We start from the raw sequence: 15,181 nt of genomic DNA on the forward strand, positions 1-15,181 counted from the left end.
ACTAGATAATGGCAATCAAATCTTGGTGAGATTTTATGGCAGACGTGCTACAACATTAACATCCATGTGTACTGCATGCTAAATTACACAGTAAGGATTCTCTAATGATGTTCTACATTGGACCATCTATCAATTGGTGTGAGCTGGGCATCAACCCATTCTATTCTCCTGATGGTCGGCCTTTAAACGTGTTGTAGCAGCCACGTTTTGAGGTTATGGTCAAAAATTTCTGACACCAGCAAAACCGTTGTAAGCTTCTCTCACTAATGGGCTCAATCGCCCATCACAGACTGATCTAAGACCAGTTTTAACTCGAACAATGACTCTCTCATAATGCTTATCTGCGTTAGCAATATTGTGGCAACACTCGTCTGTGTACACCTGCCTTACGTCTCCATATATATGTGTAGATCACATTTTACACATAAACCTCATGTGTGGTTTGCCTCATTCACCAACCGTTCTTAACCCTTTTGTTTCCAAAGGCTGAAGCAGAGAGCTAATAGCAGGTTTTACAGTGATCTGGCTGTGTGTTTGTGCTGTATTTCTGGGTTGTGTGATGTTAGAGCTGGTTTCTCTCACTCTGGCTAGTGATGGCAGGTCCCTCTGAGTGTTCGGGCGTGTAAATCGTCACTATTTCTAACCTTTTGTTTATAATATGAAGACCAAAAGCAGAGATGTAATATAACAGTAGCGAGTGGGGTTTGGGTGAATTTGGAGCTGGATTGCTGGCTGATGGATGGTCACAGGTGGATGAAATCACTCTAGATGGTGAAGCAGAGTCTCATGAGTGATCTGATGTATGAATCAAGGCACTGTTTTAACCCTTTGTTGGAATATAAAGGCAAAAAGCAGAGCAATACTGTCAGGATTTTCCGAGCTGAATTACTCACTGATGCTGACGTCACAACTCGATGACATCACAGCTTGATGACGTCACTCTAGCTACTTAGGGCCGGTTCTGCAGAATGGTCTGATATGTTTATCATGTCTGTAACTTAAACAGCTCTGTAGTTATAAAGGCTAGAAGTTGCCTACCTTTTTGTCCGCAAATTGCGGGCTTCTGGAAATTTCTTCTTAACACCCACTTACGCAGTTTTCACGAAGATTTTTTTATTTGGGATTTGTTCTTAGGTAAGTACAGAACCTACGATCACTCAAAAAGCAAAGATGCGAACGATTCTGCGGTTTAAGAACACGTCATGAATCCGACCCAGACTTTTTCTTAGGACTTTTCTCAAAATCAAATTTAAGAAAAAACTTAGATATTGTGAATGAGGCCCCAATGTTGCTTGAACCCAACTAAAACTGGTACTTTTTCATGCGCTAACAGAAGAAAGGATCAGCATAACTTTAACTCTTAAAAACTGTAAAAGTTCTTACCTGACCATCTGTGCCGATGGTGCCCCCGCAGTCGGAGAGCAGCTCTGACATGTCATAATAAGTAACAAACTCCCACAGACACGCCTCCAGGTTCAGGTTCCTGTAGAAGCGCAGGGTGCTCTGGCCCCTGAGGGAGGCGCTGTACTGGTACGGTGAGTTCTCTCCTACGCTCTCCATGTTACGGGTGGCTTTGGTCAGGAAGCCATGGCGGGTGGACACCTCGTTAAAGTCTAGCAAGTTAGAGCAGCGGTGGTTGCCCACGCGGCTCCCGTCAGGGCTCAGGGTCAGCTCGAAGTTGGACAGAGGGCGAGTGGAGACCACAGGGAGCATGCCTAATGCAGAGGGATGCAGACAGAATCAGTGCTATAAACAGCATAGTCTGTGTATATTTATGACTGTGTACAGCGGCTTTGACTCAGACCTATTTTAACACACTTTACTTAACCTGCAAAGGTCTTGATAAACCTGTGAAATCAGACGTGCTGCATCAGGAAAAGTAATGCATAAGGTTCCCAGGACTGTGACTGAGAACCACTGATCTATGATTGTAAATCCCACTTACTGAATGAACATTTAGGCCCAATCCCATTTCACCCCTCACCCCTCCCACTCAGCCCTTAGCCCTCTGTGTTGCGTGTTCACGTCTAGGGGTAGGGTGTCCCGATTCTTGTTGAGATAGAGGGGGAGGGTGAAGTGTTGGGGCTACATAATCCCCTAAACTGAGGTTTTTCAGAGACTCCAAACAGAGAGATATGAGAAAAAAAGGAAAAACCGGGAAGATGGCTGAACAAGAGACCAAAGAAACCCACAAACGTAAGTATTTTCTTCGTTAAAAAATTATGATAACCACTGTATTATCTTAGTTTAATGACGTTTCAGTGTATTTTGGTCGTTTTCTTCATAACAAGCATAAAAAATTGCCAATAGCATGCTAATGTCTCTGTAGCTAGCTAGCTAACTTTCCCGTTCCACCTTAAATAGTCCAGCAGTTCTGATGCCTGAAGCGTCAGAATGTAACTGCTGGTCTATTTAAGGTGGAACGGGAAAATTCGAACAAGAAGCTGGTGAATATCTGACTTCAGCTTCATATCACTGAAGAATTAGCGGTGGGCGATAATAAATAATCGCCCCCCTCTTTGAAGGCATATGATGCCCTAAATGTAACTAAAGCCCAGCAGTGAGGAGCTGAACTTTACCCTCCTCTGCTGTCACTGCAGACAGGCAGGGTTGCCTACAGAGCAGCGCTGGTAGCTGTTAATGAAGTGATGCTCTTTTTATTTGAGGGTCCAATTTCATAGGGAAGATTTCAACCCCTGCCCCTTATAACTCAGTTCCAAGAGGTTAGGATGACACTCGAAAGCAAGGGGTAGGGGTAAAAAGAAGAAATAGGATTGGGCCTAAGTTGCCACTTCATTAGCAGAAGTGAGTAGCACAGTTTCAGAAAGTAAAAACTGCCTGGCTTCTCTAGTTAGTTCAAACTAGGAGCTACGACTGTCTAGTCCAGGGGTACACAACTCCGGGCCTGGAGGGCTGGTGGCCAGCACAGTTTGGTGATTTACCTACTCACACACGCCTGATTACACTCATCTCTCAATTGCCAGGTTTAGTGGGTGTCTAAGTGCATGGAAACCACCAAACTGTGCTGGACACCGGCCCTCCAGGACTGGAGTTGTGCACCCCTGGCCTAGACACTCCTAGCTCCTAGTCTGAACTAACTAAGCCTGGGGAGGACTTTCACTTTCTGGATCTGAATTACTCACCTTTGTTTATTAGGTACACCTAACTTATCTCTTCATTCACTGGCCATTTTATGAGGCACACGTACCATAGACAGCACTCTGTAAAAGCTTTAGGCTTGAGATAAATGAAGACAATTTATCTGGGAGGTCACATTTTTTGCTCAGAATAAATACAAATAACATTAATACCATGAGCAGTTCTTTTATGTACATCAATGTGTTTTTGCACCATTTAAAAATTTGCCTAGTATTATTTGTAGTTACCACTGAATACCTGGTTTGATTTCTGTATGCTAAATAAGGTTTGCTGTTAATGAAATTTAACAAATCATTGTGATAGCTGGGGGCATCAAGGAGCAATCTGGAACCAAACTAGCTTAGAGGTCAGCAACCCAAATGTTAAGAAGAGCCATTTTGTCCTTTCAACAAAAATTAAACCACCGTGGGAGCTGCAAAATTTTATATCCATTTTACCATCTTGGCTGTAAATATGTCTCAATATGTGCTGATGTTCTAGTACAGGCTAAAAATGTAACTTAATATAAAAAAAAAACACAGACTTACTTTGCTCTGCTTTAAGCTTTAGCTCAGCTATAGCTGCTTTTCTTGCATCTCTGGCAGGAAACTTTTCCACAAAAGTAGAACAGTTTCTTGTAAAATGTCTCTCAACGTTTGGATGTTTACGAGGCTGAAGTCGCTTCTCATTTACCAACATCTTGTTCAGATTTTCCCATTCCACCTTAAATGGTGCCTGAGGTGGCAGAATGTAACTGTCTCTTTGCAGTTTCGTTAGCTAATGTTACTAGTCGAGACTGTTGTCTGTGTAGCTATGGTGACCAGCAGTCTGCGCTGATCTTCAGGGTTAAAGGGTGAATCAGCAGTTCTACATTAACTCCAGAGTTTAATACCGTTTATTGTTAAACTGTGTTGAACGATCAGCAGAGCTTTATTTTACTGTAAAGGAGGATTATTTTATTTTTACCTACAAATCTGATTCAACTGTGGAGCCACAACAGGACAGTAAAAGAGACGCATGCGGCTCCGGAACCACATGTTGCCGACCCCTTGAACCAGCTCAGAAAAATATCAACTACTTTTTTGGAAACATGTATTTCTCATGACTTTTACTGCAGTATTGTTTGTTTGCATATCGCTGTTGTCAGAACAAAACCTCGTATCTCCAAAATGGAAACTTTACAGGAGAAGGAAAAACCTACTTTACTTTTAATGTAAGTCAATGGAACCGGAATTTTTTCCAAGTCATTTTGGGCCGTTTCTCTTGGTCCATTCATCATGAAGTTTATATACAATGTAAAGGACAACATGCTATTTTAAATGATGTCAAAAACAGAAAAATGACAAAAATGGAGATAGGAGGTTTTCTTCCGACAACAGCGACATATTCTAATGTTATGCAGTGCATTTGCAAGCAAAAAATTGTTACTGCCCAGATAAATGGTTTTATACAGTTTATTTAGGTGCCTAAAACTACTGCACAGTACTGTAGATGCACTTTATAGTAGGTATAAAATGACTGACAGTAGCCCATCTGTGTCTGCGCAATTTATCAGCCTCTCTCTACCCTGTACATCAATGGAAAGGGTCACACAACCACTGCTGACCAGATATTATTCGATGGACCGCTACATGGTAGACCATTTACAGCACAGCAGTGAAACGAGTGTATCAAGTGCAGGAGCGTTGCTGTGTCCCTGTCTCGCTGGTTGAGAACAGCCTGCCAACCAAAAATATACACCCAGCAGTGGTTCTGTGGTCATAAACTGAACACTGATGAAGGAACAGAGGATGATTAACATAAACCGTGCATGAAAACAGATGAGCTTTAGTCTCAGCACTATCTACTAACTAGGCAGATCACTTTAATGGGATCAAGACAAAACAAAACTATGACCAAATACATTTTTCCTGCATGATCCTTTACAGCTCTGCGGAGAAGAATAATCTTAACGGCCCTCTAAAAGCTCTCCCCACAGGTAGATCTATACTGAGATCTGAATGCTTATATCTCGCATACAAATGGAGGTGTTGCTGGTTGCCATGGTATTACAAGATAATGAACAGCTGTAAAGTAGAGAGGTGCAGTAAAGTAGAATTATCCTCGCTATTTTTAGGCCCAGTCTCGCTTGTGGCCTACATTCCAGCCTGCGCAAAAGTAGCAGATGTTGCATTGATTATGACAAGGTGACTTGCAAATTTCTCTGTTGTCTTCGAATCATCTCTACAGAAACTCTGTGAAAGGTATTTTCTTTGGCTTGTAACATACACCGGTCAGACATAACATCATGACCACCTCCTTGTTTCTACGCTCATTTTACAGTTACAGACTGTAGTCTATCTGTTTCTCTGCATACTTTGTTAGCCCCCTTTTACCCTGTTCTTCAGTGGTCAGGACCACCATGGACCCTCACAGAGCAGGTACTATGTGGGTGGTGGATCATTCTCAGCACTGCAGTAACACTGACGTGGTGGTGGTCTGTTAGTGTGTCTTGTGCTGGTCTGAGTGGATCAGACACAGCAGTGCTGCTGGAGTTGTTAAACACCTCAGTGTCACTGCTGGACTGAGAATAGTCCACCAACCAAATATATCCAGGCAACAGCGTCCTGTGGGCAGTGTCCTGTGACCAATGATGAAGGACTAGAGGATGACCAACACAAACCGTGCAGCAGCAGATGAGCTATCGTCTCTGACTTTACATCTACAAGCTGGACTGACAAGGTAGGGGTGTCTAATAGAGTGGACAGTGAGTGGACACAGTGTTTAAAACTCCAGCAGCACTGCTGTGTCTGATCCACTCAGACCAGCACAACACACACGTGTTACCACAGTGCTTAGAATGATCCACCACCCAAATAGTACCTGCTCTGTGAGGGTCCATGGGGGTCCTGACCACTGAAGAACAGGGTAAAAGGGGGCTAACAAAGTATCAGAGAAACAGATGGACTACAGTCTGTAACTGTAGAACTACAAAGTGCACCTATATAGTAAGTGGAGCTGATAAAATGGACAACGAGCGTAGAAACAAGGAGGTGGTCATGATGTTATACCTGATCGGTGGTATTAACCTCGACAACCAACGCATTCCTGTGGGATATGTGGAGAACGTTAGCTGGCGTGCAGCTTGGAGAACAAAGCTGTGTAGAGGATGAATGGTGGCAGGCAGACAGACACGCAGGGTATTATTTGCTCACCGTCTATGTGGGGCATGGTGACACTAAGCTTGATGAGGTTGGCATGTTCCGGGTCTTCTGCGCCAGTGTAGCGGAGCTTGGCAGAGAACGGCTCGGCGCCCACTGTGCCCACTTTACGAGGTTGGCACATTCCTGCCAAGGAATATCAAAAAAACGTCATTAGCTGGCTAATTCAGAATTATTATCACCTCGAGCCATCTTGAAGTCACAGTGTGTAACCCACATCCGCATGACAAGCAGTCTGGGGAAGACGCTCTGCAGCTCCAAAACAACAAATCTTCGGTTTGTTACGTGTTGTCGTGAGTCTGTTGCCATCGCTGCTTTGTTCTTTGTGCTGCTGACATTGTGCAAGGCTGAAAATATGCAAATGAGCACTCTAACAAACCCCAGATTGTTTTTAATTCTGCGCTGTACAGATTCTGATCAATTCTCAGATGTTCTTGACGAGTGCTCTGGGTGTTTTCACACTAATCCTTGATTTGATTGGTGTTGCTGTGAATGCAGTGCCATAGCTGCATTACAAATCTTATGCACTCAAATCTTAGCAGTATGATAGAAGTAGGAAACCGAACTGAAATAAGAAAATAAGGAGAAACTAATTTTCTTTTAATAGGGCTTCACATTATACTGTTTGTTAATCGTTGCTGGCCTTTGCACTACTGATATTTCAGAAGGTTGACATTTTCAAATGAGAATTTATAGATTTTTTTATTTCTTGCTGTGTGCATTCTGATCAAATCTTAGATCTTTCTGGGGAGTGTACTGTGTTTATGACTCACCTGACTTAACAAATATATATAAAATGGTAAATAAAATATGATTTATTATTATTTCAGCCTCAGATTCTTGGTCTTTGCTCATTTTCTGTGAAGAACATATGAAATAACCCATTTTCAGTGTCTTCACTCTGTTCACCCCCCACACATTTATACTACACATGTGGTGTTGGGCTGAACCTGCGGGGAGTAAAAGTGTGGAGGTGCTGTGTCCTTCACTCTGTTCTCCTCCTACATGGCCTGCTGTTAGTGTGTGTGTGTGTGTGTTTGTATGTGTGAGGTTGGACAACATGGACAGGCTGCTGACTGGCTACAGCTGCTACAGGAGAATCCTACACTGGACACTTGTGATATTTTAAACATCTGGTATTTTTACATAAATTATTATGGCTGCATTGATTTAATAAACAATAATGTGGTGGGTCAACCAGATCACTGAGTAACAAACACATCAACACCACACAAACCAAATTTAGCCGTCTCAAGGCATGCAATGCGTTCTTGTTCTTATCATGCAGCCCTTGGATATACTGAAGGAATATTCCAATGTCTTTTTAATCTAATCTCTATCTGATGTAACGTATGGTCGATTACCATGGACAGAAAAATCTGAAAACCCAGAGCCTTAAAACAAACGTATAACAGAAGCCAGAGGGAAGTTGCTGAATTCCATGAATAATTGTCAGACTTGGATCTACCTTTCAGTCTCACATGCTGTGAAATTTAAACTAATATTTCTGAGCATTCTGAAGCCATACAGACCTGCCGGTGCTGTCCTGTGATGTAAACTGAAAGCAGAAGCCTAAGAAGTTCGAGGAGTTGGAGAAACAACAACTCTGTGATCAGGCTGATGGGTTTAAAAGCCCTTTTATGAATTTATGGATGCAACAGAACTGTGCCTGCCCTCCAGGGATAGTTTTAAGATTTATACAGGTTTTGCACTGTGACAAATTAAGCATTTAGAGCCTAACGAACAGCACTATTCATTTTGAGACAAGTGCGTATGTGTGCACGCTTTTGTGCTTTGTGCAGTGATAGTTAGGCTGTTGTCCTGGGGCTACTGTTGATAACCACTGCTATACTGTATTACATCCTGGCAATTTTGCATGTTAACAGCATCCTGACCCTCTTCTGTGCTGACGGACGTGATGGGGCTGCTGAGCTCCAGTCCCTCGTCTCCGTTGGAGTTGACGGCGCGGGCAGCGCACTGCACCCGTGATCCGGCCTGGAAGTAGATGGAGTCCAGGGTGATCATTTTGGAGGAGGTGAAGAAAGTGTCGAAGTCCACCTCCCTCATGGGGCTGGTCACTCCGTCTGGTGTGCTGGGGGCGCTGACCAGCCAGCGGTAACGAGTGAGTGTGTCGTTGATGCGCTCGCTCAAACATATCGAGCCTGTTTTGTCATATTCTGGGTATTTGGGGTTGCAGGCCTGGAGAAACAAAAGCAAGAGAAGTTTATTTTCCCAGACAGAGATGCAGAACGGTCCTTGAGCAAATTCTCTCGACACACATAAACGCATAAATACATCACAGGCACAGGCGCACACACGAGGCTTCTGGAGTGCTGTAACTATCGATTCTCTGTAATGCACTTACGCAAAGTGAGTGGGTTTATTGCATTTCCCTTGTGCCTGGCTGGTAATCAATTCACCTGTCCACTCTGCACTCCTATTAAGCTACACAACCTGGTCAGGGCCCAAGCACATAAGCTCTAACCTTCTTTGTTCACGCTGAAGAAGTAAGCACCCAAACTGCTAACGAGTCGCCCCACAAAAGGGGCTACTCTAAACCTTAGGCCTGAAGAGCGCCTCAGATGACGAACTGCGTGATTTTATTTTGCTCTTTTTTTCATTCTAACTGTGAGATTTTTATACAAGGACCCTTATTCAGGAACATTTTATGGCTGTGCATTGGTACTACAAGGGCCAGCGTTGGTCTGTTCCTTTGTGCTTCAAGGACACTTTTAAAAAGCCTGTGTTTCTAAAAACCTTGGTGAATGGTCACTGAAAGCTTTTACTGAAAACATACTGCACTTAATGTTCTCTGGTTTGATCAGGTATGGTAGGATGGGTTTCCTGGCCTGGGACTAAACAGGATTTTTAATGAATGAACAATAATTAAAGTAAACAATTATACACACAAACCGTTCCCAACAGACTCACTGTGATCTCACTGTAACTTCAGTCTAGCAAATCTCTTGCACATAAAGTATGGGAGGAAAATCCGGCCAAAAAAGACCAAAATTGCCAAAATTGAAAATGAAATGAAATACCTACATTTGCAATTTCATTTTTCACATAATGCGTCACTTTGCTGTTGATTTATCCATTTTGCATTTTCATTTTGTCAGATATGCAGCCTATCGCTATGAAACAGAAATAAAAACGTAAACACTGCATTTTGATTTTAGTTTTGACACGTATGCTGCATTTCATGAAGAAAAGCCGAAGTGAAGCTTGTATTTTCTTTTCTTTATTAGCTTTTCCATGTTAGATTTGGCCATGAAATACCAGAATAATGACTAAAATGAAATGACAAATAACTGTTTTAAATGTATTTTTATTTAAAAATGGCTCGTGCTCATGTGAAAAATGAAATTGCAAATGTAGGTATTTCATTTCATTTTCAATTTTGCCAGGATATTTGCGCAGATGATTGGAAAAAGAAATGGCAAAAAGAGGTTTGCATTTACATTTTATTGTTTTAATTTTAATTTCTTTTTTGGCTGGATTTACCTCCCATACATATAGATGGTCATCTTGCACATCTTCTATTCATATCTTGCATAATTGGGATATGTACATATCAGTATTCTATCCCCGGTGTATCCTGCGTCTCGTTTATCTACATGAGACTCACTAATTGCTTACATGGAAATGTGTAAAACTGTACATAATTACATTGGATATAGTGCAATAGTGGTGCATATTAATGTGTATATTGTGTATATATGTATATATTTAGAGTATAGTGTGTATATATATATATATACACACACACATTAGACTCTCAATATATACACATATACACAATATACACATTAATATATTTCTTATATATTTTTTTGTATTTAATTTCTATGAGGGGGCTACGCACCACTCACCTTCGCACCTGTGTAAATGTGATGTGACAATAACTATGATTTTTCATTTCATTGTGGAAATTATAGATATAGTTTAAACCTGTTCCCTGTATGAATGATGGACAGTCAATCTGAGGATACAGACATACCGTTACACACACGACTGGATACCCTGCAGATGGGTGTGCGTTGGCCTTAGTCCTTGTGACATCATCATAGTGCAGCAGAGACACAACGTGTGGCAGTGATGGGAACGTGACGTCGGCCATACTGTTGGTTTCCTCAATGTACACTATGGCTTTGGTGACCTGCCAATAAAAGGAAGGAGTCATAAACCACTGCAGTTCTATCTTCTATTGGTCAGCTCTCCCCAGCAGACCAAACAGTCCCAAGTAAATCTATGTGCAAAAACAACTAACAGACTACTACTAACTACTGAATGAACACATGCTTTTCCAACCTACGGACCACTGCTGGTGAACAGAAGTCACTGTAACAGGCTACAGGGAGCAATAAGCAGAAGTTTTATTGCTGAAATGTGGATCTTTGGCTCTGAAGAATTGGTGATTCTCCTAAAACTCCTTAAGAGAAACAGCATTTCACACACAAAGGAAACACGAGCTACTTCTGGACCAGACAAAAATGATAATAGTTATTCATAGCATCAAAACTGAGAAGGCTCTTAGTCTTGGATAAGAAATGGTTCAGTTCATGCTTTTAGCTCAGTTGCACATAAACGTGAATGTTATTATCTCGGCAAATCTGAGCACCATGTGTTATTTTATTGTGATCTCTAAAACTCAAGAGCTGAAATATCTGAGCAGCAAGAGATTTGAGCAAAAGCCCATCTTGTCTCGTTGTTTTCTAGGAGGAACTACAGAGATATTAAGTTGATCTTTACTGTTTTTCTTTCCAGCGGAAGGAAATCGAGAAACACAATTCAAACACTTCTGATTTAAGAAGTACCAAATACAACCATTTATTTTAAAAACAGTAACAAAGAATAACCAAGGAGCTAAAATTATACAGGTATACAATATACAGGTGCTTAAAAACACTAGTGGGATGATGTTATAGTGGATAGTATCACTGTGATTCGTTATTTGTGATGATGTAACCAGTGATAAAACACAAATTTCTTTTCCGAATAAAAGAAGAAACTGGCTAAAGTAAAGTGGCCATTGTTACTTAGCAACCGGTGGTCAGTGGAATGAAACAGGTGTGGTGAAAAATAAAAACAACACCAGATACAACCAGTCAGATTGTGTCGTCAGAATTAAGTGATGTATTCAGAGGTGCGGTCTTGTGTTGCAGTTTATCCAACAACATACATTTATATAAACAACTTCATGTAATTTATTCTTTATGGTCTGAGTAGTGAAACATCAACATGGCTTTAAAAAAAAAGAACAGAAAACTGTATTTTTCAAGTTCAAAACTGTCATGTGGGCGGCACGGTGGTGCAGTGGGTAGCGCTGTTGCCTCACAGCAAGAATGGCCTGGGTTCGGTGACCAGGGTCATTTCTGTGTGGAGTTTGCCTGTTCTCCCCGTGTCTGCGTGGGTTTCCTCCGGGTACTCCGGTTTCCTCCCACAGTCCAAAAACATGCAGTCAGGCTGATTGGACATGCTGAATTGACCCTAGGTGTGAATGTGTATGTCTGTCTGTCTGCCCTGCGATGGACTGGCGATCTGTCCAGGGTGTATCCTGCCTTCTGCCCAATGACGGCTGGGATAGGCTCCAGCACCCCACCGCGACCCAGAAGGATAAGCGGTTTAGATTATGTATGTATGTAAAACTGTCATGTTTTATCAGAGCGTGGGCCGCCAGTCAGCAGTGGAAAAGTTAAGCATCAGCACCACTGTGAAACTAAACAATCACTTAGAATTAACCTACAGACTAAATTCAGTTCTGATACATTGCCTGACAGCGCAAGAGCATAAAATGAAATTGATTTTTATTTTTAATTAATTTATTGTATTATATCTTATGTATTCTATAGAGAAATGTTTAAAAAAATATTTAAATTTTTTCTTTCAAATATATTTTCTGCCTTTTTGGACAATGGCCATGCAGTTTTAAAATGAAAGTATGTTTAAAATAAAACGGTTTCTCAAAATATATTTGATCTGATATGATTTGTGCCTTATTTTATTGTATTAGCTGGGCTAATCATTAATGGTAATGCATTTAAAGTTGGGTGTTGTCACTTTTCACTTATGTTTATATCTGTCCAGACCTTCGTAAGCAAGAAGATGTAACAGGACCTTCTTAGGTTTTAGCTGAATACCCCTGTACAAGATAAGCAACGAGTTTCATTAACATAAAACAGAAAGGCTACTGTACCTGGGTCTCGGCCACCATGTTCTCGTCAGGTTTGAGGTGGACAGTGAACGCCTCTCTCATCTCTCTAACTCCATCGAACAGAACCTCGACCTCCACAACATGCTCCCTTTCACCCTCCTTAAATTCAACGTCTGTAAGCATACACACATACGCCACAATCGGTATATGTCTTAGTGTTTAAACTGCACTGACTTTACTTAAATATATAATATTACAGTTATTTCCAAAAGCAATTAAACTCATAAAGTATTGTAGCATATTTCATTCATGTGGAAATTGTGGACACATTAAATCAAGTAAATTCGATGCATTATTGCTTCACTGTGGGTATGAATGTAATATCAAATGTACAATAGAAGAAACATGAATAAGTAAAATCCATTTGGGTTCAAAGACCCTTTAGAAATGCTCAGCTTTAAAGCTCTAGCAATTTCTTAGTCCAACTACATATAAAACTGAAGAACGCTGAGCATCTGCACTGCACTCTGTTCTGTGAGGGTCCTCACCCTGAGAGATGGGATGGTAGTCCTCTCCAGATACAGCGGAGCCGTCTTTAGTGTGGACTCTCACCACAGACACCATCGAGGGGTCTCCCACTCGCCGCACGGGGATCCTCACCACGCTGACCTGACCCGACTCCTTCGGCTCACTTACACTGAACTTCACCTCGGCGAATTTTATGATCGGTTCTGAAAAGAAGAACAGAGTGAGAGTTAATAAGTCCCTGTTTACACTGTGTGCATCAGTTTTGTGTAAATGCATTAAATTACATTAAAATAAAACCAAGCACTATGCAGGATGGCATGCCCACTCCAGGTAAGGGGAGAGGAGCTGCCCCAGGTGGAGGGGTTTAAGTATCTCGGGGTCTTGTTGACGAGTGATGGGAAGAGGGATGGTGAGATCGGCCGCAGGCTGAGACAGGCGGCAGCTGTTATGTGGTCATGGTACCGGACTGTAGTGGTCGGTCGGCCTACAACCCGACCCTCACCTGTGGTCAGGAGCTGTGGGTAATGACTGAAAGAATGAGATCGCGAATACAAGCGGCAGAAATGAGGTTTCTCCGCAGGGTGGTGGGCTGCACTCTACATGACAGGGGGAGGAGCTCGGTCATCCGGGAGGAGCTCAGAGTAGAGCCGCTACTCCTCCACATTGAGAAGACCCACTTGTGGTGGTTCGGGCATCTAATCCGGATGCCTGCTGGACACCTCCCGGTGGGGGTGTACCAGGCACGGCCTACTGGGATGAGACCCCAGATGTGCTTATACCTCCAAGCTGGCCAGGGATCGGCTTGGGGTCCCCGGGAATGAGCTGGAGGAAGGTGCGGGGGACAGGGTCGTCTGGGATTCTCTGCTCTCCCAACTGCTACTGTGACCCTGTCTGGACTAAGCGGTTAATGATGATGATGATGTTGACTATGCAGAAATAAAAGTCCTTCCAGGTGGTAATACGTGCAAATGTGCACTTACTGAAAAATTTTTCGGTAATACTTTACTGTAGGGTGCTGTTCATAAGGCAACATGACACCTACATAAGCTTATCATGACAACTGACATGACCCTACGTAACTGTTTATAAATGCTTGTTCCAATAAGCGTCATTCGCTATAAAGGTTACATTTGCCAATTTTGATCAAAGTCAGCTAAAGTAGCTTTATGACAGATGACGTCTGTTGTAATAAGCATTTTTAAACTGTTATATAGGGTTATTTCAGTTGTAATGACAATCTTTTGTAGGTGTCATGTCGCCTTATGAACAGCACCCTACAGTAAAGTGTTGCCATCTTCTTGACTGCCCATCAAAAGTTTGGTAACATCCAACTTTTCAATAAAATTTTGTCAATGTTTCAATTTAATGGCCATTTTCTGCAGACATATTTACATGAAAATGATATTAGATAACCTCTTTAACTGCACCGGTGGTTCCAAAACACACTTTGTCATATTCTTTACTTTATAACTTTTATATTTCATAAGCTACATTCTAAAGGTGGGGGTCGTATGAGAGCTGTCACTGTCTTCTTTCCAGTCAAATAGATGGGTGATGTAATTTTAACCCCTTATAATAAAAGAAGCTGAACTCACATTTTTTTTTTCTACTGAAAGTCGACCCATTTTTCCACAAATCTGAGCTACAAACTATAAACAGATGCCGTCTCTTCAGTGATCTGCACTGTAAGAAAAAGAGTGTCTAAGATTTTTGGCTTTCAGCACTAAATTGTGAGAATATGACATTATGTTTACAAAACACATTTTCTGTTAATTTGAGGGGAGCTTTTACAAAAAAAACAGCAGCACTTCACATCTGATTCATACAGTTACTGAATAATTTGCCTCCGGTTTTGGGCATGAATTCAGATGGAAAAACCAAAATATACCCTGGAGAATAACTGGATAAATATCAGGTAAACATTTGTGGCAGTACTATCTTAGATATCGTGACATATCCTGGACATTTTACCCCCATGTTGTGTTGTCAGCTCTAATCAACAGCGGCGTGTCTACATTAGGGGCCGGTGGGGCCTGGCCACACCACATGTCTCTGTGGAGCAGTGACGACATGATCGATAATTCAGTATAACAACTAACATATATATTTTTTATTCGTAACTAACATTGTTATTACATACGACAGTGGTAGGTCTGTCCGA

The 15,181-nt window shown here is 41.8% G+C and overlaps 1 protein-coding gene across 1 annotated transcript in view; it reads right to left on the bottom strand.

The window, feature by feature from the left end:
* The window catches only part of frem2a (FRAS1 related extracellular matrix 2a), a 136,693-nt gene that overhangs the window by 17,084 nt on the left and 104,428 nt on the right, over positions 1-15,181 (bottom strand). The window contains exons 11-16 of the mRNA XM_036595057.1: positions 13,041-13,223; positions 12,535-12,665; positions 10,339-10,497; positions 8,234-8,537; positions 6,333-6,464; positions 1,384-1,715 (exon numbers count right to left, since the gene is read on the bottom strand). Of these exons, the coding sequence (XP_036450950.1) occupies positions 1,384-1,715; positions 6,333-6,464; positions 8,234-8,537; positions 10,339-10,497; positions 12,535-12,665; positions 13,041-13,223 (1,241 nt within the window). The remainder of the gene's footprint in view (positions 1-1,383; positions 1,716-6,332; positions 6,465-8,233; positions 8,538-10,338; positions 10,498-12,534; positions 12,666-13,040; positions 13,224-15,181) is intronic.

This window comes from Colossoma macropomum, unplaced genomic scaffold (assembly GCF_904425465.1).
Source record: "Colossoma macropomum unplaced genomic scaffold, Colossoma_macropomum, whole genome shotgun sequence".
Classification (NCBI taxonomy): domain Eukaryota; kingdom Metazoa; phylum Chordata; class Actinopteri; order Characiformes; family Serrasalmidae; genus Colossoma; species Colossoma macropomum.